Raw genomic sequence first — 27,093 nt, forward strand, 5'->3', positions numbered from 1 at the left:
AAATTTTATTAATGTAATAATATAAATATTAGTTTGAAAATATTTATTAATTAATTTTAGTATTATATAACTTAATACTACAATTGATATTATTATTTTTAAAATTAAAATTTTATTATTATAATAAAAAAATAATAATTATTAAATATTATAATATTAAAAATATAATTTAACATTATTATATTAATAAGAAAAATGAGCACCTCCTCATATCAGCCCAACGAACAAACTATCGTGCCTATGAACTGAAATGTTTTAGCTCTGAATTTAACAAGGTCTGAAAATAAAAATATAATAAACATAAGATCATGGCAAATAAAAAGTTTAGTCTCAATCCAAAATGCAAACCCAAGCCCAATAAACAATCATCTTTACTGCTTCAACAAGCGGGGCCTTTTGGGCTCTTCCACGTGGTCTAACGTGCTTAAGACCGCGCGTGTATTTCCAACCAACGACATACACATGTATTAAAGTTTTTCCTTCTCTTTTTTTAAAAAAGAAAAATAAAAGAAAAAATTATGTTAATTTTTATTCTACATATATACATAAAGAGGTTTCCTTTTTTATTACCTTTTAACATATTTTCTCTTGCAATTCGCTCCCTCTTCGAAACTCTCTTCTCGGCCGATCACCTTTCTTTCGCTTATTCTCGGCGTTTTTCTCTCTCTCCAAACACTCCTTAATTTTTATCTCCGCGCACTCCAAATCCTTTCGATCGCCTCTGATTTTATCTGACTCCTCACCGATCTCTCTTTTTTGCCTCACTCCACTGGTAACGTTATAGCCGATCACTGCACTCACTTTGTTATTTTTCTTAATTTATTTCTATATCTTCACTATCATCTGTTAATCACAGATCACGCGAAACAAGCTTCTTTTCTATGTTTTATTTTCTTCTTTAATTTGTTTACTTTTTTTTTTTTTTGGATTCATTTGGTACATGTTTAATTGTTTGTTTGTTTTTCTTTTTTCTTTTTGAGCTTCGGAAACTAACTCGATACATTAATTTAAAACATTTTGATTATTTAATTTTTAATTCGCTGTCGTTTTGGTGGATAGTTACATTAGGCTCTTCTGAGTAATGAAAAAAAAAAAAGAAAAGAAGAAGAAAGCAGAACGACACTTTATGGTTCTATTGTGGTTATGGTTATGTTCATTTCTGGTTCAATCATGTATATATTATATAACTTCTGCTACTCTATTTTAACGTGATCTGGTCTGTAATATTTAATTGAATCTTTTATTTGCCTACTAAATTTATCACACGTTGAGTTTTGACAATGCTGAAGAATATGTTGGTTTTAAAGATTTGATATCTATGTGTTTTTATTTGCAAGTTCGTTTTATTTATGGAACTACTCTTTTTGGACCTGGTTCTTGTTGATTTATGTTTAGAATTGGTAACTGTCGAGCATTATTGGCATAATTAACTTCATGTTTTTATTAGTCAATTTTTATCTTTTCTTTTAGACGCTAAAATGCATAAGAAAAAATGGCCATAGATTTGTGTGTTTATGCAAAGAGCTTAATATTAGCAGATACTGCCAGACTCATTCAGTCTCTACATCCAAAAATATGTAGGAATAGATATGCTTGTAATCTTAGGTGGCTCTTTTGGCGCATTGGCAGGGGATAGGTTGGCTGATATTATCTGTGGGATATACTGATATGCGACAAATTGGACTATCTTTTACATGAATTTCGTTTACAATGTTCAATGTACAATTAAGGTTTGTTTGTCTTTTTTTCAACTGACATATATGGAAGGAGAGAGAGAGAGAGAGAGAGAGAGAGAGAGAGTACATAACTCTTTGTACATTCATTTGAGGCTTGTATGTGGGATCTTAATTTCAGTATTGGTCTTGTGCAGTGGCTTTCTGTGAGTTACTGGCTTTGGCTTTTCTGTGTGCATAAATGCCAGTTCCAAAACTCAGGGCCTCAAACGATACAGATGTAATGAAAACGGAGGAGGGACATGATTCCCTAGACACTGTTATAAGGCAAGCAATTGGAAAAGAGACCTCCCTTTCATTCTCAAGGGCTGGTGATAACCCAGTACAGTGGTTCCAATTACTCCATGCTCTAGACCAGCAAGGTATGTGCTAATTTTGCAATCAATCATCTATATCTTAGAAATGAATGGACATTATTTCAAGAATGGATCTCAGTCCATGTCCATCTGAGGTTAATGGGGTTAAGTAATCCTGTCAATGGCTTATTATTGGTGGTCTTTCTGTAAGAGAAACAGACTGTGCTTTTGAACAGATAGTGCAGCCCTAGACATAATGATCTTGGCTTGCACCAATGGTGAAAAAGATTGTACATCATTCATAATCAGTGGCCAGTACGTCATGGTCATGGTTATGATATGGACCTATATGCTGTTGAACCCATGCATTTGATCTTTTAACTCTGCTTCTCCCAGATCTCCCGGGCTGGCCTTTGCTGACTCCTTTGAAGGTGCAGATGCAAAAGTGTGACAAGTGTTCCCGAGAGTTTTGTTCGTCCATTAACTATAGAAGGCACATACGTGTACACCATCGACTGAAAAAGCTTGATAAGGTTTATTTTTGTCTCCGTAGTGGACTTTTATCTTTATTTGCCAAAATGTTTAGTTTTTATTTATTTGTCAAGCATCTTGAAACTTCGAAATCCAGTTAATAGATGGTAGCTTGATTTCTAGCTCTGTCAATCTTGATGTAATTTACTAGTAGTTGCTATTCTAACCTACTTTCTAGTACTTTTACATTCTATAGTATCATTTCTAAAAGATGTTTTTTGCACATTCTTCTAGGACTCTGCCAAAAATAGGGAGCTCTTAGGAACATTTTGGGACAAGGTAAATTCTTATCATCTGGAGGTTTGGTTAGGGGCCTTGTATTTTTGATATCATGCTAATGAACTTGTGTTTTTGCAGCTCTCTGATGACGAGGCAAAGGAGATATTGTCTTTCAAGGATGTGGCACTGGAGGTATTCTGTGTTGCTACCATCCTAACACAACTATTGTCTGAGTAAAACTTTCAAGTATATTGGATGCTAGTTCATTCTACACTTCTACTTGTTTGTTGCTGCAATATATTTTATTTTGTAGCTTTTCTCTCCCAATTATATAATGATTTGAGATTTTTTACTTTGGGTAGATGGTGTTTGGTCAAAGCATTGTTATCCCCTTATTTTGTTTTGTTTAGTGAGGTGTTTTATCACCACTAGCAAAAAGGGGAAAAAGAAAAAGTTTTTTGGATGTTAGTTATGTTAGATAAACTATCTCTTGCTTTCAATATTTTTTATTTGTTGTTAATCCTTAATCTGGAATTAGAAGTTGCTCTAGAATTGTCTTCTGTTTCTGCAGTTCTGTGTGATTTTGGTACTCATCTAGGATGATTGTCTTTTTGTCATTACCAAATGCACTGACACGCACATTTATTTTATGCCTACTAGGAAGTTCCAGGTTCTTCAGTTGTAAAGTCGTTGACAGCACTCATTCGGAAACCAGGATTTTCTTCCCTTCCGCAATATTGTTTAAAAGCTGGTTCTGCCCTTTTGGTAGGAAGGATTCTCTTTCTTATTTTGTTGTTTATGCTCTACATTCAATTTATTTTCAGCTCCTGTGCGAAGCACGTGATATATATTTATTTATTATTTTTTTTTTTCAGGATATTATCCAAGCTAGGCCTTCCAGGTTTCCTTTGTCTTCTGTGGATCTGTTTAGCATCCTGGATGATGCAAGTGAAAAAACTTTCCTCTGTGGAACAGCTGCCTCAATGCAAAAATATATTTTTGATGGTGAAGCTGGGAAAATTGGGCTTGAAATGAAGAATTTAGTGGCTTGCACCAGCTTTCTAGTGGAGCAGAAATTGGTACTTTTTTCCATTTTCATTCTTTCAAGGCTTATGTACTTTCAGTTGCTGTTCCAATGTCATTGCTTTGGAAAAGCGCCAAAAGAAATGTTCTAATACTGACTGCTCTTACAGTTTCTTTGTAACATGATAATTACACTTGAGATTAGCCAAAAGGGTGTGAAAGTATTGGCATGTTTCATGATTAATTCATGCTTGTGTATTCAGGTAAAAGTATGGCTTGCTGACAAGGATGCTGAAGCTTTAAGATGCCAAAAGTTACTTGTGGAGGAAGAAGAAGCTGCACAGAGAAGGTGCATTCTGTATTCAGTTGGCTTTTGGCTTTTCTGATCAGCAATAATACTGTATTTATTTTGCTTTCATGATGAATTATGTACGGGAGAGAGAGAGAGAGAGAGAGAGAGAGAGAGAGAGAAGTTACAGTTGAGGCTTTTCTGAAGTCTTAGGTATTAAGAACCACAAAAGTTCAGAGCACCGTCACATTCTCAAGCATATTAATATTTTTAGAAGAAGAAGAAGAAAAGTTACAGATGAGGCTTTTCTGAAGCCTTGGGTATTAAGAACCACAAAAGTTCAGAGCACCATCAGATTCTCAAGCATATTATTATTTTTATTCATTAGCTCCTTAGAAACTCTTCTCAGCTTGATTATTATTGCATTATTTTATCATGAACTCTTCTGAAGAAACTAGAATCTTAAATTTGCTTGCAGACAAGCTGAGCTCTTGGAGAGGAAGAGGTTGAAAAAGCTCAGGCAAAAAGAACAGAAAGCTAAGGAGCTAAGGCTAGTGGAGCAAGCAGATCTTATGGAGCGGATTGATGAGACGGTGGAGGCTGTATCTTCAGCTGAACAACCCTGTCTGTTGACTGCATCTGATTCTGAACTGCATGGTCTGGAAGCACTCCCAGATCATTTCCCTTCGTCTGTTGAGCCCTTTCAACATCCAAACACAGATGAAGATGTGGATTTGGAAATTCAAGCAGGGTCTGGCAGTGGAAACAGTGATCATGGCACTAGTCATATTGTTGAGCATAGGATGTCACGACGAAATAATCACAGACATTTAATTGCTCGATGGCACATGTCTCCAAAATCACAGTGGAATCATGTACCAAATGGTTTCCATGCAAGTGAAAATTCTCAAGCTTCAAGATTGAGCACTGGACAGAAACATGGAAATCATAGAGACTTAAAATCTGTGCCTGCTATAAATGGCAACAGAAAATGGAGCCGAAAACTTAAAGTGGGTTATAATGGGGATTCTTTGAAAACTAGAGCACATAAAGAAGCAATAACCCAACCAGATCATAACAAGAAGCATAAGGTTCTGATTGGTTCTATACCTGTTACACTTGGGAACTGCAGCCAACAGGAGGGTAACAACTTTGATGGGGCTAGAGATGCTTGTATGTCAGAGCATCAAATTCCAAAGAAGAACATTGTTCAGGAGAAGTACAATAGACCTGATTCTTCTCACTGCAGCACAAGTCGATCAACGATAAAGCTCTGGCGGCCTGTAAGTAGAAATGGAATTAGAAGTCCAATGCTAGTTGAAAATGGTGATAGAGAATTTCAAGTTGATGGTAATGATCATAATGGATCCAGTGAAAACTGTCCAAGTGTGTACTCTGTGGATGACAATTATGGAGGAACAGGGAATAGTTCTCCACTCCTGCAGGAGAGACCGTATCCAAAAAGTTTGTGGTTCTCATGCCAAGCAGCAACAGCATTTCTTATGGAAAGTAGGTTCCGTAGTATTTATACACATGATGGTCCTTTTCCGTTAGTTCTGCTCTTTAGACGTTCATAATTTTTACTTGCCTCTTATCATGCAGGGTGGAAGGAGGCCATTGCCGCTGCACATGTCAAATTGGTCCTATCTCCAGAGTTGGAGTGCATGGAGATTGAAAATAACTATCTAGTAGATATAGGTGAATCATCAGAGATTAAAAAATGTAATCTGATTGGCAATGCAGAGAATCAGTTCATTGAAGTGGGGATGCACGAGTCTTCAACCAGCGGAGCTGCTAAAGGTAGGTTCAAGACAAGGCTTGAGAAAAGTGTCAAGTTAAAGTATATCCCGAAGCAAAAAACTGTCATCTAATAAAGACGAAGAGAAGTGCGCCATTTTTTTCCTCATTTATTGTTATACAAAAATGCACAGTTGAATCGCCATTAAATTCTTAGCAGAGGTTCCAGTTTTACCGAAGGTCTTCTGTCAGCAAATTGAAGAAAGGTTTTCTTTCTGTTTCTTTTTTCTCTCTTTTTCTGGAAAGTCTTTTTTGTCAGAAAATACTTTAGTTGTATTAGCTGATTTGATTAGTGCATTACTTTTGGCTTAATGGTTCAAATTATTCTGTAATAAGTAATGGTTTTCTAGGTATAGCAAAGTTTCTCTTTGCAATTTTCCTCCCTAATAGGTTGGCCGTTCATTAGTTTTTCATATTTCCTTCTTTCCCACTGGATTAATCGGCTTTATTAAGAGCAAAAGTATGGTTTGCCCACGGGTACGGCCATTCCTAGCCTCGCAAAAAACATTGAGCTGGTTCTTAAGCAATGTATTGTATATAGTGATTAGCTAGTTGCGTTTTCGCACCGTGCAGATTAGTCAATTTTATGCTCTTTTCTAGTCATTGATATATTATTCGACTAAGGATGGGTACGGTGGGTCAAATTTATATTATTCTACCGCTGTTTTTTTCTTTTTATTAATAATGTGAAACACAAAGTCAATTTCACCTTCACAAGGGGAAGCCGACGTAGCATTTATGCGTAAAAGAAGAGGAAAAAATTAATTTATAATCAGCGTATTTTCTTTCATTAAATAGATTCTAATAAATAGATAAACTCTTAACAAGTGGATTAGAAAATATATTTTCATTTATTTTCTAACCAATAAAACAGTTCTTTCACTATTTTTCACTTCTTCTCATTTTCGGTAAAACCATGCTTTCACGTTAGCATAGAGGTGAAGCCGATGTCGGTGTTGGCAACGTCGAGGAGAGAGGATTTGCTCTGAAATTTGCTGTCTCTAATTACCAGTGTGGCCACTCCAATCGAGAGTTTGCTGCACCAAATGCCTCTCCTCTTGAAGTTGCACTCGGCTTCTCTTTCCTATGGAGAGATTGCTTTTTGAAGAGGTAAGAGATAAATTACGTTTTAGTTTTGGTACTTTACTTTTACTTCCATTTATTTTTAGTTAATTTAATGTCATGTAATATTTTTATTAACTTTTTTTTTTTTTTTTTGTGGGATGTGACATTAACTTTGCGGTAGTCTCCCTACGAAAGAACAAAGTTTTGTGTTACCCAAGTTTAAGATTTATCCTTTCAAAAGGTATTTTAAAGTCTAGACTTTTTTATATCCTAAATTAAAAAATTAGTAACAACGACAATATAGATTCCAAATTCCAGAAATGATGAGTTTAATATGTAAATACAGACAGATTTGCGAAAAGAAACCATAATTTGAAACATTTAAAAGAAAAAGCTTAGTTGTTCTTTTAACAAAAATTACTTTAGGAACGAGCTTTAATAAAATATAAAAAAAAAAAAAAAAAAAAAACAAAATTGATTAAAAAGCACCAAAGTTAGTGGAGTATAAATAGCTGAAAGATTGACCATAGACACGCACGGATATGAAGCCACGTTTCATATCTCTACGCCTTGAACTCCTCAAATTCTGCAACTTGTCGTCTTTCCAACCCTTGTACTCATCCCCAAATCCCACCTCTCTCTTCAAAACCTCCCCAGACAGTCCTCATTTCTACTTGCTAGTTTTCTTTTAGATTCTACTTTTTCTCGTTTAACAGAAAACCTAAACCCAATTCTCTAGTACACACCTAACCTGACAAAGAAAAAACCCCAATAATCTAACTCGAGAAAGGGAAAAAGAAAAGGCAAATAAAAATGTCAGGTGGGGTAGGTCCAACCTGTAACGACATAAGCCTTCCAAGGGAACAAGAACAAGAACACAAGATACATGAAGATATTTCTTCCTTGAGGAAGTCTCAACACACTTCTCCTTCGAAGAAAGCTGCTTTCTTGAGTTTTACACAGCTAAATGCCTTGGCTGTTATCATTGTCCTTGCTGCGAGTGGCATGGTAAGCCCTGAGGATTTTGCTTTTGTTGCCTTTTCCATTTTCTACATGTACTTCATCTCAAGAGTTGCATTTCCTTGTATCGACCCATCAAAGGAATCCTTGGTGTTTGATCCGAAGAACAAGATTTTAAACATCTATGTGTTTGTTGGTGGTATTATTGGCCTATTTCTTCCTATAGCTTATATCTTTGAAGGGATCTTTGAGGGTGATAAAGATGGGATCAGGGCAGCAGCACCACATGTCTTTCTCTTAGCAAGTCAGGTTTTTATGGAAGGAGTGTCCTTTTCTGACAGGTTTGCAATACCTGTAAGAGTTTTTGTGCCCGTATTCTATAATTCGAGGAGGATTTTTACGATTGTAGAGTGGTTGAGGAGTGAAATGTCAGCCAAAGTGGAAGAGGAGCACAGGGGATCTGCTAGGAGGCTACACATTGGAAGAGTTCTTGCTTTGGCTAACATGGCATTTTGGTGCTTCAATCTTTTTGGGTTCTTGTTACCTGTTTATCTTCCTAAAGCTTTTAAGAAGTACTACTCTGGATCTAAAGTTCAGGATTAGAACTACCACTATTCTTAATATAACTAGTATATATATTAGAAATAAAAGTGCTTGTTTGCACTGAATTGTTATCCAAAATTTTATCAATGCATTTCAATTTTGTATTCTCAAACATTTTCCTCATAAACATGATGATCTTGCAGATGCCTATAACATAATATTCATATTCACCACATCACTGTTAAAATAGTCTTGCTCAAATCCACCGAGCTTGAGTCAAGTAACCCAGTGCAGCAGTGCAATTGCTGATTTCACGTACCTACTCATTACCGCTTTCAAAGTCACAGTTGGAAATAACAATGCTAAAATTTCAATAAAAATTGCCTCAATATCTGAAAAATGAACGTGGATATGGTGAACATATCAAAGATAACTAAAAAATAAAATGTACATAATTTCATTGTCTGATTGGTGTCAGAAAATTGTCATACTTCACTAGTAGCAGTTGCAGGTAAATTTGTCATGACCTTTATGTCTTTACCTCAATGAGAGGTAAAACTCTCAAACATTTGCCAATTGTCGGACAGAAGATGAGCAAGCAGAAAAGGCGCTATCGAATACATATCGAATCAGGGGCAAAACAAAAGGATCCAAGAAGAATCTGTAGACTATCTCTTCATCAGAAAAGAAAAAAGAAAAAAGAAAAAAAGTCCCCAAGAAAAATAAAAGCTGCAAGCTTAACAGGATAGATGAGCGGTGCAATTTCCACCGTCGCAACCTTAATTTTGTTCCCAGCTGCTGTGCATGCTAAACTACAGAACAGAAACTCCATGTCCTCAAAATTCTATAAAAGAATAACAAAACGAGGTTACAAAGTTGTGTTAATCCTTCTCTATCAAGGATTTCTTCCACTAATCTCTCCAGAATGCATTCTAAAACAAGTTAAAAACCTATCATGCATTTTGAATATTCTCAATCTTTCTCTATAGATTAGAGGCCTTCACGAACAAACAATATGGAAGCCTTGCAGCAAATGTGGCAAAAGAAATCTGAATGATACCCCAAGGAAAACAAAATTTGCGAAAACAGTAATTTCCAGATCGTAGAGGAGCTCGCCGATGAGAATGGCTGAAAGTCGCAAACAACTGCATCAACAGAATAACACAGACAAATGAGCTAATTGTGCTCAATTTGTCTCTTCTGAGCTGTTATTATTTTCATTTTTAAATGCTTTTCCATCATTCGCGATGCCGAGAAAGAATGTTACACTTTGGTGACGGTCAAACAGACAAAATACTCACATGCAGTCCACACCAAAATAACAGTGCCAATTCTTCTAGCATCTGACAGCAGCAAACTGCAGGCAGAACCTTCTCCAAACCACTCATGTTGCTAGAGATTCTTGCAAGAAAAAAGTTTTTATCCTCATATTATCTCCGATCTAAACCTGTCAGACATCCAATATTTCATCAAATGTATTATTGCAACCAGTGGAGATAATGAACCCTTATACATGAAAAGACAAGCCCCATTTAAAAATCCATAGTAGCATCTAGAGCAAGAAAAACATGATTACTCTATCTTCTTACAATGTTACGCATGTGGAAACCAGCATGGTGATTTGGGTGCTGTCAACCCACTGCACAATTTGGCATCAAATCTTATCATTCAAGCATCTCTGACCCCTCCACCCCAGTATCCCATGTGGAAAAGATAACATATATAGAGGCAAGGCCTAAAGGAAGGCCAATCGAGAAATTATCAAAACCTAGGAAAAACTTACCAGAATATCTACTTAAAGAGCCATTGCCGTTCATAGATAATGGGACTAGCCTTCTTTCTTGGCCCAAAGAAAGAATTTCCTGCATCCTCTCTGGCCAATCTGAATTTAGCCTACGAGCAAAGTCCTCCACTTCCCTGAATCAAGAAAAAATATTTATATTTGAATCAAAATACAATAGCCAACAATTCTCTCTGACACACAAGATGCAGGCAAATAAAATGAAGATGTACTGCTATTTTCAACATCTTCCAAATGAAAATACTTACTGCAAGACAATATTGAATTTACTATCAATCAAGCTACTAAATTGCAGTCTGACCTGTCAAGTTCCTCCTTCATTGCAGGATCTAAATCATCATCAATGTCAGCATCATCAAATTCAAGCTTAGGCGAAAGTGAGGCAGCTCCAGACTCTTGCCTTGAGGTTTTGCTTGGAGAGGCCACCATATCTCTAACCTCCCCACTATGGCAAGCAGAGGGGCAAGAATTTGTCTTCTGACATCAACAAAAATAAACTAACAAGTGAGCCAAAGAAAATAAAGAGCTTACCTCCAGGTAATTCTATAAACATATATGGTTACTGCACATAGTTGTACAAGCTTAAAGCAAACACCATGCACCAATGGAAGTGCTGTGACGGCATACATGCACGTGTAAAACACACACACACAAAGAAATGCAACCTTGTTATGATTCTCATTTAAATTATTTGAAGAAGATTCCTTTGATTGGTCTTTTCTTCTCCGGTTCTTTTTTTTGTTCTTACTAGTTCTTCCACCTTTTGGATCTGCAAAGAAAAGCCAGATTTGCAAGATCAGCTATTTGAATACAGATCCTATGAAAAAACTCCCAGAAGCCACGTAATTAACATGAAAGATTACTAGAATATCTGTACTGAGTGAGCAAGCTGGTTGCTATCAAGTTGGTAAGAAGATAAAGCATGCCATCTTCACAGAACTAAGACGATTATTTTGCTGGCATACCTCCATCTGCACCGTTTATATATGATAACAGATCATCGACTGAGCGTTCATCCACACGCTCCTCCTCAACCTCAACATTCTGGTACATGCATTTTGAAGAGTTAAAATAAATTGAGGAGAGGGGGGGGAAAGAGATTAAGAAAAGGCCGCAAACAGCAGCAGAAATAAGAGTAATCACCTTCATTTTCTCTCGTTCTTTCAATTCCTTCCTCTTTCTAGCATATAAGCGATTTAGAAGCCGGATCCGTGGATCGTCAGTTACGTTTCTAAGGGGCTCCAATTTCTCTTCCTATAAAAAAAGAAGTTATTTGTGGAAAAATATCGGCGCGGAGCAAAAATTGAAAGCACCAACTTCTTGTTTGCAACAAACCTCTGTGAGATCGTCAGGTAAATGAAAAGTCTCACGTATCTCCTCAGGAGTTTTCCCTTCAATAATTCGAGCAAGTGCGCGACTCGTAAGATCGACCAAAGGTTTTAATTGGAGGCTATCAGCAGCAGATGTCAACTCACATAATCTTTTTGTATCCATGCGAATAAATTTTTCATCAAAAGTTTTCCGCTCCTAGACATAAGAACAAGCAAGCATAGATAAATATTAACAATCATATAGATCATCTCCTTCTTACGTTCTTATACTAACCCCAACCTTCCCATCGAAATGAAAAAAAGAAAATGTGCTGATAAAATAACATCTTTAAAACACTTCATAAGGTGGTTTGAAGCAGTACTGCGTTCCTTTAATATCAAAATTTCATTATATGATTCATTAATAATATGAGAAGTACTAACAAGTAAGAGAGAAAGAGAATTTTCGACATAGGGGATACAAAAGAAGAAATGGGGAAAAGAAATCAGACCTTATTAGAGCGACCTGGTACTTGATGAAACCGACAATAATCAAGTATTAAACCCAAAATTGCAGGATTCACCCGTTGAGGAAGTGATATAGCATAGTTCTTGGAAGATCCCATGCCCGTTTGAAGAATTTCCCGGCATATCATGGGGCAAAACATGGCAACCTCTTCTTCTACTTGTTGGATTGAACCATCAGCAGTTTGGAGCCAAATGTAAGATTTCATCTTGAAACACAGCACATATAGAATATCAAGCAAGGGTAAATAAAATCTGGAAGCAAAGGCTAAAAGGTAAGATAAATAAGCAAGTATTATTGTAGTTTTTAAGTCAGTACAGGACAATAGACATCCTGATTCTAGAAATCTAAATTTCAATAACTGCTAAACAACCCCATAAACAATTATGTTCATATTATTATTGTAACTCCCTCAAATGATTAAACTGCAGATAAACTATTCCCCTGAAAAACAAATTTCCCACAACGTACATACATCATTAACAACCAGTAAACTCAAACAAGGAAATCTAAGCAGCTAAAATATGAAATTAGTCAAAAATTACCATTAGACGACTGAAAGTACCTCAGGTTTCACTACAGCCATACTGCCTTCTGACATCTCACGATAACTATAGAACTTATTAAGAATGCCTGAAGGATGAACAACCCTGTGAATACCTGAAAGGTGAACCACCCTGCAGTCTGCGCCTATAGTTTCAAAAACAAGGAAGAAATAATGTAAATAAAGTCTGCCACTTCTTCAAAAGGTTCACTTTGCTAGTGTATAAACTCTTTATCAGCGCTCCCCAAACTGCAACTTTATCGTATCCTGACAGCAAATTTATCAGCATTCTTATCAAGAAAGCTTCCTCAAATCTCGTTACTCTACAAACAGGCAACACAGAAACAAGACCAGCAAGACACCATGAGATGTTATATTATATAACAAGTATGCTAATGGCAGCATAACTACACACACACAAAAAAAAAAAAAAAAAAATTAATAACAATCAAATTCTCTTCAATCTTATCCCCAAAAATGACAACCAGGTCGTCAAAAAGAGGAAAGCTTTTTAAACCAATTTACTGAAGCTTATTTATGGAATATGACATTTATTCCAAAAAGATAACAAAGAGAACTCCTTTAACAGGAAGAAATCAGACACAACATAAAGTTTGGTGCCAACTCATTTCATAATTCATGCTCTTTTGCTATAATTATTTGGATTCATTTATATGCACGCAACAATCAGCAATTATGTTATTACATACTATTACTTCAATCTAAGGACACAAATTTGTAAGATTCCAAAGGAAAATGTTGGGTCCAAAATTGGACCCATTTTGATGGCGAGTTTGAAATCTAAATTCTGAATTTGAGATTTATGCAAAGATTAGGGGCTTGTAAATGAAGGGGAAAAATCCTCAACCAAATCTTAGATACAAACTGGAAGTGAAACTTCATCCTGTATTGAGGTATCTCAATTTCATTCTCTTTTCAACCCCTTTATGAATCTAATCAGCCATTAAAAAAAAGCCCTGTGCAAGTACTTTGAACTAAAAATGAAAACCAAATCCCTTCATTTCATATTCCCTCTACCCACATGCAAGCTCATAGACTACAACTATGATAAGCTTCAAAGAGAAAAACACAATTATAAAAAGGACTGCAATATTAAAACTCAAGAGAAAACGTTAATATTCCAATTTTCACATATAAAAGCCAGAAATGAACGCACTCTTAAATGACAAGTTTGGTTATTCTCATATATTTAAACAAATGAATAAATAATACAGAACTTCCTGTAACTTAGCTAACCCCATATAAACTTATAACAAAAAGTGAAGAATTATGAAATTATTGAAAATTAAATAAAAGTCACAAGAAACTATCAGAAATGAAATGCAATTTCCATAAGAACAAACTTAAAACACACAATGAAACAGAATTTAGACCATTACATCAATTAGTTAAGTAAACTCAAAATCAATTATATGCATTTAAACAGAGAGACAGAGAGGGAACAAAAAAAAAAAAAAAGAGGGGATAAGTGTTTTGCATACCTTAAAATAAAGACTGAAATGAAACCAAAAACAAATTAAAAGATTTATCAGTAAGAAGGGAGACAATAAGGACCCTGTGTTAGGGTTTTCTCAGGAAACCTTCTTTTTTCCTTTTTTTTTAATTTTTGGCTGTAATTTCTGTTTTCTGTTTCTGTGTTTTTTTTCTTTTTTTTCTTTTTTTTTTTTCTAATTCCCACCCTTACGATAATGTGTCTGCTGCCTGCTGTTTTGAGGTCCGCACGTGCCTGCTATCGGAAACGAGGCTGTCGCCGCACGTGCTGGTGGTTAGGGTTTGGATGGAAGTTTTAGAATTTTGATTCATGGGTTTGGGTCTTTCGTCGGTTATGGATACTTGGGTAGTTCGGGTTTCGTCTCGTTTTTCTGTTTTTAGTTCATAATGGCAGATGAGATTTTGAAGATGGGCCTATTTGCAGTTGATCCATCTAGATAATGGTTTCAATTGGATCCAACGCTGTGTTTGATGTGAAATTTGTTTCCTAATTTTTCTTTCCTTAATTTATTTAATTGAAGGAAAAGAATGCTAAAGAGGAGAAAAGAGAATTGAAGGATAGGGAGGATAAAATATTTGATAAAAATAATTATTAGAAAGAAAGAGAACAAAATCAATTAAATTTTGAATTTTATTCTTATAAGAATATAAATAAATAATAATTAATTAAATTCTATTTTTTCTATGAATTGAGTTTTTTTTTTATTCCAAATGGTGGGTGATTAATTTCAACTTATAAATAATATATATGTGAAAATTAGTGAAGTATCTATGAATCCTAGTTACCACCCTTAAAATGGTCTTTATATTTAAATAATATAAAATTAAGAAATTATAGAAATTGGCATGGACAAATTGACTTTTACTTATGAACTTACTTCTATTAATATACATATAAAAACTTGTGAATATCATTTTCAAATATGTGATTTGTTTTCTTAGAGGTTGAAAATCTTGATTTTCCAACTAAGTATCCTAGCTGGAAAGCTAAATGCTATAGAAAATCAATCCAAAGAATTTCACCTCAAAAAGTGACAATCTTATTAAAATATAAAATATAGTATTAAATTACTATTATATATTTTATTATTTATTGATTATCTATCTGTATATGAGAATATAAATTAAATTTAGAGAATAATTTTCTAAATCAAAACCATTAATTTACATGACAAACAAATAATAGATTACATGGTTCTATTGTTAATCAAAACTAATAAACTTTAGAAATTTATTATTATTTATATATTTAGTGTCATATGTTTATATATTCTTTTTATAATTCTAACCAAATAAATAAGCATATAATGTAGAATATGATAACACAACGTGCAGGTACCAGTCTGTGTTACAGCCTTGAGATAATTTTAAAAAGAAAAGAAAAAGAAAAAGAAACGTTGCATTGGTGGTGTCCTTAATTCCTTTTTCTTTTTTCTTTCTTCTTTTTATTGTGGAACAGAGGTGTTTATCAAATTAAGCCGTAATAAAGTCTGTTATCCAAACAAGAAAACTGTACAAAAATAATTTAAGATGAAGCGATATCGAGGCTAATCTGTCGACCTGTATATTAATAATGGCCTCAGAGTTTGGTTGGCAGCACCAGCATGGATTCCACTAGTGGCTACTGAATAGCTATATAAGCGACGAAAAAACTGCCACTGGTTTTACTCTTCAGTGGCCGATTGGATTGTTAGGAAAAGACTCACCACCTCTGTTCACAAATTGTTGAAAGAACAGAGAGAAAGAATGTGGTTGTTTAGCAAGAAAAGCCCATCGGGGTTCTCATCATCTTCCACAGCTGAGCAAGTTACACAAGGGATTGATGGCTCTGGTCTTACTGCCATTGTTACAGGTTCGAAGTTTCAACTTTTATCTTGTTTTACGTTTCCTTCTGCACACAAGATCTCTTTCGTTTCTTGCTTATTATGTGTTTTTGCACGTTCAAACAAGATTGTATTTTGGGTGTGTTCCAATTATCCCTTTTTGTTTTTCTGGGCGTTGGTTTATTTTTAGTCATGTCTGTTGTGGTAAGGGTAGAGCTTTTGTAATTTTAGATAAGAATGGGTATTGAAAGGAGATATTAGCTGCTTTGGTGTTTTAAAGGCAGCAATCCAATTTTCTGATGTTATCTTTGGCATTTATTCTTTTAGAACGTTTTTACGTTCACAAGAATTTCACGATAGCAACTTTAGGAGGCGGTCTGCTTCATTTAATTGCATTTGATACATGAAAATGAGAGTTAACCAACTACTTTCTATACGTTTGGTTTTCTACATGAAATAGAAATGTGATTTATCTTTTTTCTCAGAATGTTACTTCTGTCCTATGATTTCTCATGCATGTTTTTGGTTCTACCAAGTTCAATTTTCATTTGTTGTCGCAGTTGTCTGTTAATTGGTGAAACTTTTATTGCCCAATTACCAAGTGGATTTACAATCCAAGGAATTTACCCACTGGATTTAGAGACCTAGTTTATCTAAAATCTATTAGGAGCTGCAACTTTGAACTCATTTGTTAATTTGATTGAATGTCAATAATATTTCGATGTGAACGATATCCATATACTTCATGATTTATTGGTCATTAGTCTCCGAGTTTTGCTTTTGATTTGGGTACATAGAACATAAACATAAACATATAGATATTTGTTTTTACCTACAATAGTATGTTGCTGACTGTCAATTTTCTCTCTGTCACCCATTATTAGGAGCTTCTAGTGGTATTGGAACTGAAACTACCCGCGTACTTGCATCATGTGGTGTCCATGTAGTTATGGCAGTGAGGAATTTGGTTTCTGGAAGAAATGTCAAAGAAACTATCATAAAGGAAATCCCCACAGCCAAAGTTGATGCTATGGAATTGGATCTCAGTTCAATGGCATCTGTAAGAAAGTTTGCATCAGATTTTAATTCCTCAGGTCTTCCATTGAACATCCTAATGTAAGAGTAGATCAGAACCTTGATGGTAGATTTTGTTGCATATACTGTACAATTCACATGATTGTTTATATCATTTATCTATTAGACACATTGCACATGTCTTGGGGGTGTCTCTTTATTGCTTAGCTAAGCAGTTATAGGCAAAGAATGACGGATCTTTTTCCTTTTCTTCTTTACCGTAAAGTAACAATGCAGGAGTCATGGCAACTCCCTTCATGCTTTCCAAAGACAACATAGAACTACAGTTTGCAACAAATCACTTAGGTATGTTGCACCTGTCTTGTACTGCAATTGGTACTTGCTTTGGCACAGACACAGCTCATTTCTTGTTTTCCTTTTGCTTTGAGATTTAATTATTTCCAGCAATAGTTATAAGATAGCTATTTTCCAATTATCATAATTTTCAATGCAATTGTGTTGACTTGGCTTTTGATATTTCCGCCTCCAACACACATCTGTTTTCAGGAAAAAATAAAATTGATAATTTGAAAATGAAGTTGATATGCTAGACTTTAATGCAGCTCATTTATGGCTCCATACTGGCCATCTACCTTTGTAAATGAAATACAGTGACAGTTGTCTGTTCTTATAAGAAAGGCTGCTTTTCCTACATTTTCAGCTATTTAGGGACTGTTTGAGATTGCTGTTAGGTGTTAAAAAAAAGGTTTATATCTTTTAATTAATAGATTCATTTTTTAAATTTTTTATAAATTGCTTTTGTTGAGCCTGCTGTTAGAAAAACATCCATTTACCCACTTCTCTCCAAAAGCAGTTTTTTTTTTTTTTTATAAAAATAAAGGTCTTTTTTCGAAAACAGTTTTGCAATTTGAAATTCCTAACAGGGTTTTAGCAGTGAAACGGTATCTGTTCTCATTAAAAAAGTTGTTGCAGGTCATTTTCTTTTGACAAATCTTCTTTTGGACACCATGAAGAAAACAGCCCATCAAAGTAATAGAGAAGGAAGAATTGTAAATGTCTCATCAGAGGCGCATCGATACTCTTATCATGAAGGAATTCGTTTTGATAAAATTAATGACCGGTCCGGGTAAAGCAATCACAATCTAGAACTACTTTCATTTTCTCATTTTTAGAGGTATTCATTTTCAGCTCAGCAATATGTTCTCTTTGTGAAACATGCACCTACTTTGTGGCTATAGCCTGGTGCTTTTTAACTTGCACAATGTTCTAAAGACCTTAATTCTAATTGTTTCATCCTTTTTCAGAGATTCAGCATTCTGTAGTGCTGACATTCTACATAGTTTATTACCAATATTTGAGCATGAGAATTTAATTTAACTGTGTTAATTTCTTGATATACTCTTGCTGCATTTATCTTAATCTTTTCTGAGTGGATAATATGATTATGTTATAGGTATAGCAGTTTTCGTGCCTATGGTCAATCAAAGCTTGCTAATGTGTTGCATGCTAATGAGCTCACTAGACGACTAAAGGTATTCAGTCTTCTCTTTTATTCAAACTACTGGAAAATAGTGGTGCAGATTAGAGTTATTAGTGTAGTCTGTGAAGCCTGGAACCACAAGTAAACATATTTTATTGTTTGATAAAGATGTTTATAACTTCGAATGCTGAGCAAAAGATATACATTGATCGACTGTTTTTTCTTGCTTTTTATCCACTCAGAATTTTGATTTGTAAGAGCAAATGTTTTTCACTTACATGGTAGAAAAGCTTTTATCATTTCTTTGAGTTTGGGCATTTCAGCTGCATCTTATCTTTAAATTTATTTTGCATTTCAGATTGAACTGAAACAACTCTCTCCATGCTTTTTGGCTCAATAAGTTTAATATTGCTTCCTTCATACAAATATCCACCTCTGATGACTGAACCAACCTATGTTGATTCTTAAACATTAGAGGTCACAACGTGGGCAAAAGACACTAGACGTGAGTTTGTATGTGCTGTATGAACCATTGCAAATGTATCATGGTAGTATTGTTATGTTGAGTGGAAACCGGTTATGTTTGATTTTCATGTTAAGCAGGAAGATGGGGTCAACATAACTGCAAATTCACTTCATCCCGGAGCAATTGTCACCAATCTTTTCCGTCATATGAACATCATCAATGGTAACTACTATAGCTGTTTTACCAATCCTTTCTGAAGTCATTTTTTCAAATGCAGCCTTGTTGGTTTCATGTAGCATTCATGTCATATTAGCTTCAAGGTCTGGAGCTTATAGGAAACTCCTGGCATCTTGATGTTAATTGAAAATGCGTCTGTAACACCAGTATCTCTGTATAATGCAGGCATGGTTAATGTGCTTGGTAAACTTGTGCTTAAAAATGTTCAGCAGGTGAGAAATAGACAAGCTTGTGACACATTTGTGCTATATGCTTTCCTTGAACTAAGCACTCCACTGATCCAAAGCCTAATTACTTGGTATTGCATATTTTCTTGAATTTGATTTGCACTTTGCAGGGTGCTGCAACAACATGCTACGTGGCAATGCATCCGCAAGTTAAGGGTATAAGTGGTGAATATTTTTCGGACAGTAACTTGGCCAAAGCAAGTGCTCATGGTAGAGATGTTGAATTGGGAAAGAAACTCTGGGATTTCAGCATGAAATTGGTTAGCTGAATGCCAGGTCGATGATAAGCTAGTTACTATTTAATGCGCCAAAAAGATTTTGTAATAATAATAAAGCAACTGTCATTTATAATTTCTTAGACAATGTATATAAGAATCTTGATGCAAGAGTGGACCGTATGATAATGAAAACTGCGTAACCTTATTTCACTATTTCTTCGTCTTTCAAAATGTTATTTTTTGATCACGTGTGTGTATTTTGAATTATAACTTATAAATAGAAATCTAGTTTCACCTGGAAGTTTTCCAGGTAATCTGGGAAGTGACCAAGCACTGTTTTATCTGATTTTTCCTTGTCTTCAGCTGCCAAACAAGTGTTCGCTGATAAGTATTTTGCTCTTGCACTGGTTCATCATTGTCTTGTTATTTTCTTTAAACTGTTATGGTATCTGGATTGGATTTAGTTATATTATTTTCAGTTAAACATAAGTCATATTTAATCTTTGCGCATTTGACTGCTGAAAATTCTTTTGACAAGCGATAATTTAGCCCATAAAGATAGCAAACCAAATACAATTCTGCACAAAATTGGAACTTAGACAAGGATTCCTGAGATTGAAATTTTCATAGTTATGCACCAAAACTGTAAAAAGCAGTCAGAACTGTTCTCTTATTTCGGTAAGAAACAACTTTTTGTCAATATGTGCACGCAACTACAAAGAGAGCAATTAGAAACGACAAAGTATAGTACACTATGGCTACCCATACAGGATCCACAAATATCCGTGGCATTTCCACTGTGTCCGAACATGTAACAAGCATGTGGATCTTAATTTGTTGTCAATATCAGTCGTTAAATGCTGTTCAAAAGAAAAAAGAAACCAAAAAGAAAAATTGGGTTGACCAAATCACAAGTTTCTTTGTGAAAGTTTCTCCAAGCAATTTGTATAAAAGAATCAAAGAGCATCATGTGGTGGTCGTTTAGCAAGAAAGAAAAACCTGCTTTCTCAGCTTCTTCCACAGCTGAAGAAGTAACACAAGGCATAGATGGATCTGGTCTCACTGCTGTTGTTACAGGTTCTTTTCTCATCTGGTTAAGATATTTCTGGATAAATTAGTTTTTCTGATTTTTTTATTAGAATATTTATCCTTAATTTCTCTTAGTAGCTACCCCTTGTAATATATGACAGGAGCCACTAGTGGTATTGGTACTGAAACAGCACGGGTTCTCGCATTGCGTGGTGTTCATGTGATTATGGGGGTCAGGAATATAGTTGCTGCTGGAGATGTGAAAGCTGCTATAATAAAGGAAATCCCAACTGCTAAAGTTGATGCAATGGATTTGGATCTCAGTTCCATGGCTTCTGTCAGGAAATTTGCCTTGAATTTCAACTCCTCTGGTCTTCCACTTAACATACTTATGTAAGAATTTGTTTTTTTCAAGTATAATAGCTCCATGCATATTCCTTTTCTTGTTGTGTTTGAAGCTGGTGTTTGTGTTTATTAAGGAACTGCAAGTTCTTACTCTACTTTTTTTCTCCAAGTAATAATGCAGGTGTGGCAACTGGAAAGTTCATGCTTTCTAAAGACAACGTAGAACAACATTTTGCTACAAATCACTTAGGTATTTATGAGCATGTCATGTTCAAATTAGAATTTCCTTATAAATTGTTTAACAGATGCTTCTTTTTCTTGTCTGAAACTACAATTGGTAAGATCAAATTTCCAAAGCAGCACACTTCTCAACGAGGCAACTCAAGTTTGGGAATGCAATTTTTGTCTTGCTTTTGAATTAGAAAAAGAAAATATGAAGGAAGAGAAGTGATTGACTCATTGCTTCTCATTGAAATTGAGAATTTATATAAGCTTAAGCTCTCAAATTAGTGGAATATTGTGTATTCCATTGGCTCAATGGGAATGGCACGGTGTTCTTTATTTGTCTGCAGGTCATTTTCTTTTGACAAATCTGTTGTTGGAGACAATGAAAAGAACAGCTAGAAAGAGTGGAAGGGTAGGAAGAATCATAAATGTCTCTTCAGAAGGTCACCGTGTCTCATATCATGGAGGAATTCGATTTGATAATATCAATGATCCTTCAGGGTAAGATACTATAACCACAATTTCGGAATCATGTTATCAGTTACTAATGTTTAGATAAAACATGCAATGCTATGGTTGTTGTATTTGTATTTGTGATCTGAATCTGATAGTGTGATACAGGTACAGCAGATATTTCGCTTACTGCCAATCAAAGCTTGCTAATGTTCTGCATGCTAATGAGCTTGCAAGACGTTTGAAGGTATATTGATCACTTAACTTCGTCTACTTTCGTCAATGAAGTTATTTCTTATCTGTTTATATCGCATGTATCTTGGAGTCATCATACTCGTGTTATTTGACTGAGCAGGAGGATGGGGCAAACGTAACTGCAAATTCACTTCATCCTGGAATGATTCCCACCAATCTTTTTTCCTCAAGCAGCATTCTCAGTAATAGTGTTGCAGCAGGTAATCATGGATGACTCTTCTGACTTGAAATTCTTGTTGGAGTTTGATTACCGTTATTCGACCCAATTTGGTCTGCAACATCAATGATATCACGTAGGCTCAAGGAGTTTGAAACTGTCATCCCTTCACTATTTTGGTCATATTGCTTTGTTTCAGGAATTTGTTTTGGTAGATGGCTTGTACTTATACACCTTGGTTTGATGCAGGACTATTTAAGATGCTTTCCGGAGTTGTGCTTAAAAATGTGCAGCAGGTAAGCCATTTTCTATTGGATTATGAATACCTCGGATTTCAAAGTTTTGAACCATTTACTCTTATTCATGGAGAACAATGACCATTTTGTGCTCCCAAACTTGCTGTCACTTGTAAAACTTTAATGACGTTTTCTAAAAGCCTATAGAGCACGAATAAGAAAACAATCTGCACTTGTAATCCAAAGATTTCAGCTTCAGATGGAGGCCGTGTTAGTTCTATCTGACGTTAATGTAGAAGCATTTGTTTTGTTGTCTTTCCTAATCTGATAACAAGGGAGCAGCAACAACATGTTATGCGGCGTTGCATCCGGAGGTGGAGAGGATAAGTGGCGCATATTTTGTGAACAGCAGCTTAGGCCAAGCAAGTTCAATGGCCAGGGATGTGAATTTGGCTAAGAAACTCTGGGATTTCAGCATGGATATAATCAATAGATGATGTATCTATTATCACTCTTACTATTATTGCAGTAGAAACAAAAAAAAAAAATCTAACCCTACACATGTATCTCTGTGTTTTATGATGGATATTTAGTTTCTCTGTGTATAGCGATTGAACTCGATGATGTTTATGCTACTTTCCCAATACATAATCACAATGGAAAATCTCTCTTTTTTCTAGCAAACCTTAGCTTTGATTAGATTGGGGGTGATACATTTAATGGTTTGGGAAAAATGAGAACGTGTATGCCTTTTGCTTTTTTTTTTTTTTTTGCGCACAATTACATTCTAAAACTACTGTTGATCTCTGGTAAACATCATGCAGAATCTGTCCAAATGGTGGAGTTTTCTTCACCACAATATCACTCGAATAGGAAAGAGATGAAATTAATGTAACAGAACCAATCCCCAAAAGAGACATAACCCAGCTCGAGCCATGTAAGATCACCATCACACCTGACATAGACAAATCGTATCATAGATTCTACGACCCTTTGTCGGAATTCTAGTTAAAACCCACATTATGCAGCTGAAACTCACTTTTATCAAAAAATTTCAGACGAATCATATTTGCCAAGTAGGGTTGTGTTAGAATACCCCACACACACGTGACGCAATGACAATGCTAACACAGCTTAGATACCCACCATGTCATCAACTGAAGACGTAACGTCATATCAGGTGCCACATTATATCATAAATCTGCCAGCTGAGTAATCAGAAAAATCCAGCTGGATGTAGAAAAATATGAACCTGATAGAGCAAAATCACAGCTAATAATTTGAGAAAATAAAGATAAAGAAAGACAAAATACACAATAGAACACACAAATATACGTGGAAAACCCCTAAACAAATTAGGGTAAAAACCACGGGCAATGATAGAAGAATTTTACTATAAGAAAAAAATAATAGGAGTTACAAACTCTCTATTTATAAAGGAGAAAACATTAAAATTCTCTCTTTATAATAGGAGAAAAATAATTGTTTAACTCTCTAATATTTTTCTCTTATTTTGGGATACTTTAATAACAAGGTGAGGCCTCTATTATATAGGCTTGGAAAGTACCTCCACATTGTTAACTTAGCAATGTGGGAGAAAATGCTCCTCAAATATCAACAATCTCCCACTTGAAGATTTGATTGAGGATCAATCGGATCTTCACACCGCTCTTCTTCCCTTGCCTTTCCATACGCTTATACTTTTATCGGGGCCACTAGAGGATTGACACCAAATAAATTTGTCGGTTAACATTGCCTAATACCGTCAAAAAAATCGCAAGGTTGTCTTTAGTATGAATTTTCCGCATATCCACGTTGCCCTCTTCCACTTTTTCACGAACGAGTGATCTTGGACTCGTATGTGCTTTGACTTTGAATGAAAAGTTTGGATTCCTTCGCGAGATGCAAGGCACTCATTATCCGCGAGCAGGAATATGCTCTTGTTCGTGCCCGAGTTCCTCCATCATCATTTTCAACCATACCGCTTCCTTACTAGCTTGTGTAGGCTGCTACATATTCGCCTTGTTGTTGATGTCGCCACAACCTGTTCGTAGTTTTGATACCCGACTCCGGCTACCGCCGATAAGTGTGAACACATACCCTGTAGTAGATTTGCTTTTATCAAGATCACTGCATAATCCGAGTCAACATATCCTCCCGATAATAAAGTCCGATCCTCCATAACATAATGCAACATCCGAGGTTCCCTTAACATATCTTAGAATCCTCTTTATGACATTCCAATGCTCTCTGCGAGTCGCCATGTCTGGAGCTTACTACTCCCACTGCATGTGCAATGTCCGGTCGGTGTACAAATCATCGCGAACATTAAACTCCCCACTCGATGCATACGATTTTCGAGACATTTCCATCCTTCCTTCTTCACTTGCTAGGACTCATCTTGGAGGATAATTTGAAACTAACAGGAAGTGGGGTAGAAATTGACTTACAATCTTGCATATTGAAGCGTCGCAAGACCTTCTTCAAATAATTTTTCTGAGAAAGCTAAATCTTCCTATTGTTTCTGTCTCGGTGAATTTGCATCCCTAGAATCTTGTTTGTTGGTCCCAAGTCCTTCATTTCAAATTCCCTAGCCAACTGTGCCTTTAGTTCTTCAATATGATCTTTGTTGGGGCCTGCTACCAACATGTCATCTACATACAACAGTAAGATAACAAAATCACTTTTACCAAACCTCTTGAAATATGCACAAGGGTCTGCATTAAGTCTGTTGTATCCAAGGCTCATGATGAAGGAATCAAATCTCTTATACCAACACCCCGACGCCTGCTTTAAACCGTATAGAGATTTGTTCAACCTACAAACCAAGTTCCGCTTTCCTTTTTCTTCAAAACCTTCTGGCTGGAGCATATAAATTTCTTCCTTAAGATCTCCATGGAGAAAAGCTGTTTTCACATCTAGCTGCTCTAGATGTAAGTCAAATGTAGCACACATCGCCAAGACTACTCGAACAGTTGTTAATCGAACCACAGGGGAAAATATTTCGTTGAAGTCAATCCCCTTCTTCTGAGCATATCCTTTCACCACCATTCTTGCACGAAACCGCTCCACTTGATCATCACTATTTCTTTTGATCTTAAAGACCCATTTGTTGCCAATGGCCTTTCTTCCCTTGTGGTAGTGGCACAAGCTCCCAAGTCTTGTTCTTATGTAGAGCTTCCATCTCTTCTTGCATTCGCCATCCAACGAGATGCATCTGAACTGCTCATTGCTTCTTGGAGAGTTGATGGCTCTCCTTCCTCAATTAGAAGACAATATGCGACATTGCTGCCTATATCATAATCTTTATGCCAGGTTGGTGTAAATTTTATACGTTTTCCCTTTCCAAGTTCTGACTCTTCAACTTGGTACCGACTCTTCAAACTCGACTGGTTCTTCCTCTTCGTGCTCTGGTGCTACTTCAGAAGAATCTTCTTCTGTAGACTTTCTTTCCACCTGTATAGTTGTAGTCTCTGAATTTTCTTTTGAAGTGCTATCATCTTCTCCCTTCAATTTATCTTCTAGGAAGATTACATCCCTGCTGATTATAACCTTGTGGGCAGTGGGATCCCACAGGCGATACCCCTTCACACCATCAGCATATCCCAAGAACAAATACTTCCTGGATTTTGGATCCAGCTTTGTAGTTTCTTGGATATTATACATCACATACACAGGACTTCCAAATATATGGAGGTTTGAATAATCAACTGGCTTCCCAGTCCACATCTCCATCGGTGTCTTTTGATCAATTGTTGTAGATGGAGACCGGTTAATCACATAACAGGCGGTGTTAACTGCCTCAGCCCAGAATGCCTTATTTAGGCCTGCAGCTCCCAACAATGCTCTAGTTCTTTCTAACAGAGTTCTGTTCATCCGCTCTGCCACTCCATTTTGTTGAGGAGTGTATGCCGTAGTGAACTGTCTCTTGATGCCTTCTTGCTTGCAAAACTATTAAATTCATGACCTGTGTATTCTCCTCCATTATCTGTCCTTAAACACTTGATCTTCTTGACTGAATCAAGTTCAACCCGCGCTTTGTAAGTTTTGAAAATTACAAATACATCTCCCTTGCTCTTGATTGGATACACCCAACATCTCCTTGAGTAATCATCGATGAAGGACACAAAGTACTTAGCTCCTCCTAGTGATGAAAACGGTGCTTGCCATACATCAGAGTGAACTAATTCTAGAACATCATTGCTTCTAGAATTGGATGTATTAATCGTCGATCTTTCTTGCTTGTTATGCAATGCTCACAAAAGGGTAATGACACCTTTGTGAGACCAAGAAGTAGATTTTTCTCAGCAAGAATCTTCATGCCTTGTTCAGACATATGTCCAAGCTTCTGATGCCATACCATTGCATATCTCTCGCTTGAACTACTTGAAGCAACAGATGCTTCTGCTTCGTACGCTCTCCCAAAACATATACAAATTAGCAGCAATTTTTTCTCCTTTCATAATTACAAGCGCTCCTCGGCTAATCTTCATGATTCCTTTCTGAACTTTGATAATGCAATTAAGATCATCCAGCTGTCCCAGAGATAACAAATTCTTCTTCAGACCTTCCACATGTCGCACTCCTTGAATAGTGCGGACTGTACCGTCATGCATCTTCAACCTGATAGTTCCAATGCCTATAATCTTTAAGGCATTATCTTCACAACTATACACAGATCCTCCTAAGATAGGTTCATAATGATGGAACCACTCTCTTGAGAGGTCATGTGATAAGTTGCTCCCCGAGTCAAGAAGC

At 35.8% G+C, this 27,093-nt stretch overlaps 5 protein-coding genes across 22 annotated transcripts; 4 read left to right on the forward strand and 1 right to left on the reverse strand.

Annotated features, from left to right (window-relative positions):
* Positions 1-557: 557 nt before the first annotated feature.
* LOC8280997 lies at positions 558-6,223 on the forward strand. Of its 3 annotated transcripts, XM_015715841.3 has the most exons (11): positions 558-772; positions 1,630-1,730; positions 1,871-2,095; positions 2,426-2,562; positions 2,795-2,839; positions 2,918-2,971; positions 3,440-3,544; positions 3,655-3,858; positions 4,066-4,151; positions 4,570-5,600; positions 5,694-6,223. In XM_015715841.3, the coding sequence occupies exons 3-11, from the start codon at positions 1,915-1,917 to the stop codon at positions 5,960-5,962; spliced, it is 2,112 nt and encodes a 703-aa protein (XP_015571327.1). In that variant the 5' UTR covers positions 558-772; positions 1,630-1,730; positions 1,871-1,914; the 3' UTR covers positions 5,963-6,223. The 3 variants fall into 3 exon arrangements, with proteins under 3 accessions (XP_015571327.1, XP_002513683.1, XP_015571328.1); XM_002513637.4 differs by lacking the exon at positions 1,630-1,730; XM_015715842.2 differs by lacking the exons at positions 558-772; positions 1,630-1,730 and having other exon boundaries at positions 1,954-2,095; positions 2,467-2,562.
* A 994-nt stretch (positions 6,224-7,217) lies between these two features.
* On the forward strand, positions 7,218-8,628 carry LOC8280996. The gene has a single exon (XM_002513636.4). The coding sequence runs from the start codon at positions 7,767-7,769 to the stop codon at positions 8,514-8,516; it is 750 nt and encodes a 249-aa protein (XP_002513682.1). The 5' UTR covers positions 7,218-7,766; the 3' UTR covers positions 8,517-8,628.
* Positions 8,629-8,803: 175 nt separating this feature from the next.
* Positions 8,804-14,586, reverse strand: LOC8280995 (SKP1-like protein 21). 13 transcript variants are annotated; one of them, XM_015715790.3, is made up of 10 exons: positions 14,140-14,576; positions 12,659-12,960; positions 12,080-12,301; positions 11,593-11,784; positions 11,223-11,511; positions 10,923-11,026; positions 10,559-10,734; positions 10,240-10,373; positions 10,046-10,095; positions 8,804-9,903 (listed from the first exon to the last, which is right to left on the reverse strand). In XM_015715790.3, the coding sequence occupies exons 2-9, from the start codon at positions 12,692-12,694 to the stop codon at positions 10,088-10,090; spliced, it is 1,161 nt and encodes a 386-aa protein (XP_015571276.1). In that variant the 5' UTR covers positions 12,695-12,960; positions 14,140-14,576; the 3' UTR covers positions 8,804-9,903; positions 10,046-10,087. The 13 variants fall into 13 exon arrangements, 11 of the variants coding, with proteins under 11 accessions (XP_015571276.1, XP_015571274.1, XP_015571275.1 ...); XR_001534842.3 differs by having other exon boundaries at positions 10,046-10,373; positions 14,140-14,579; XR_003078232.2 differs by having other exon boundaries at positions 8,804-9,601; positions 9,758-10,373; positions 14,140-14,579.
* A 954-nt stretch (positions 14,587-15,540) lies between these two features.
* Positions 15,541-19,848, forward strand: LOC8280994 (short-chain dehydrogenase TIC 32, chloroplastic). 4 transcript variants are annotated; one of them, XM_015715780.3, is made up of 8 exons: positions 15,541-16,001; positions 16,857-17,088; positions 17,273-17,352; positions 17,980-18,133; positions 18,470-18,539; positions 19,088-19,175; positions 19,356-19,402; positions 19,528-19,848. In XM_015715780.3, the coding sequence occupies exons 1-8, from the start codon at positions 15,896-15,898 to the stop codon at positions 19,684-19,686; spliced, it is 936 nt and encodes a 311-aa protein (XP_015571266.1). In that variant the 5' UTR covers positions 15,541-15,895; the 3' UTR covers positions 19,687-19,848. The 4 variants fall into 4 exon arrangements, with proteins under 4 accessions (XP_015571266.1, XP_015571267.1, XP_015571265.1 ...); XM_015715781.3 differs by having other exon boundaries at positions 15,542-16,001; positions 19,091-19,175; XM_015715779.3 differs by having other exon boundaries at positions 15,545-16,001; positions 18,461-18,539.
* A 118-nt stretch (positions 19,849-19,966) lies between these two features.
* Positions 19,967-23,019, forward strand: LOC8280993 (short-chain dehydrogenase TIC 32, chloroplastic). Its single transcript, XM_002513633.4, has 8 exons — positions 19,967-20,712; positions 20,826-21,057; positions 21,180-21,259; positions 21,582-21,735; positions 21,856-21,934; positions 22,043-22,142; positions 22,349-22,395; positions 22,671-23,019. Exons 1-8 carry the CDS (start codon positions 20,604-20,606, stop codon positions 22,830-22,832), a joined length of 963 nt encoding a protein of 320 aa, XP_002513679.1. The 5' UTR covers positions 19,967-20,603; the 3' UTR covers positions 22,833-23,019.
* Positions 23,020-27,093: the final 4,074 nt, after the last annotated feature.

Source organism: Ricinus communis, chromosome 4, assembly GCF_019578655.1.
Source record: "Ricinus communis isolate WT05 ecotype wild-type chromosome 4, ASM1957865v1, whole genome shotgun sequence".
NCBI lineage: Eukaryota > Viridiplantae > Streptophyta > Magnoliopsida > Malpighiales > Euphorbiaceae > Ricinus > Ricinus communis.

Excerpts from the sequence above, each read along its gene's own strand:
- LOC8280997 (XM_015715841.3), top strand. The coding sequence starts at position 1,915 with ATGCCAGTTCCAAAACTCAGGGCCTCAAACGATACAGATGTAATGAAA. Across the intron at positions 3,545-3,654 it reads AAGCTGGTTCTGCCCTTTTG|GATATTATCCAAGCTAGGCC; the intron begins GTAGGAAGGATT and ends TTTTTTTTTCAG. Across the intron at positions 4,152-4,569 it reads GAAGAAGCTGCACAGAGAAG|ACAAGCTGAGCTCTTGGAGA; the intron begins GTGCATTCTGTA and ends ATTTGCTTGCAG.
- LOC8280996 (XM_002513636.4), top strand. The coding sequence starts at position 7,767 with ATGTCAGGTGGGGTAGGTCCAACCTGTAACGACATAAGCCTTCCAAGG.
- LOC8280995 (XM_015715783.3), bottom strand. The coding sequence starts at position 12,694 with ATGTCAGAAGGCAGTATGGCTGTAGTGAAACCTGAG. Across the intron at positions 12,302-12,658 it reads TGGCTGTAGTGAAACCTGAG|ATGAAATCTTACATTTGGCT; the intron begins GTACTTTCAGTC and ends CTGTGTTTCAAG. Across the intron at positions 11,027-11,222 it reads TATAAACGGTGCAGATGGAG|ATCCAAAAGGTGGAAGAACT; the intron begins GTATGCCAGCAA and ends TTTTCTTTGCAG.
- LOC8280994 (XM_015715779.3), top strand. The coding sequence starts at position 15,896 with ATGTGGTTGTTTAGCAAGAAAAGCCCATCGGGGTTCTCATCATCTTCC. Across the intron at positions 17,353-17,979 it reads GTTTGCAACAAATCACTTAG|GTCATTTTCTTTTGACAAAT; the intron begins GTATGTTGCACC and ends AAGTTGTTGCAG. Across the intron at positions 19,176-19,355 it reads TCATATGAACATCATCAATG|GCATGGTTAATGTGCTTGGT; the intron begins GTAACTACTATA and ends TGTATAATGCAG.
- LOC8280993 (XM_002513633.4), top strand. The coding sequence starts at position 20,604 with ATGTGGTGGTCGTTTAGCAAGAAAGAAAAACCTGCTTTCTCAGCTTCT. Across the intron at positions 21,260-21,581 it reads TTTTGCTACAAATCACTTAG|GTCATTTTCTTTTGACAAAT; the intron begins GTATTTATGAGC and ends ATTTGTCTGCAG. Across the intron at positions 21,935-22,042 it reads AGCTTGCAAGACGTTTGAAG|GAGGATGGGGCAAACGTAAC; the intron begins GTATATTGATCA and ends TTGACTGAGCAG.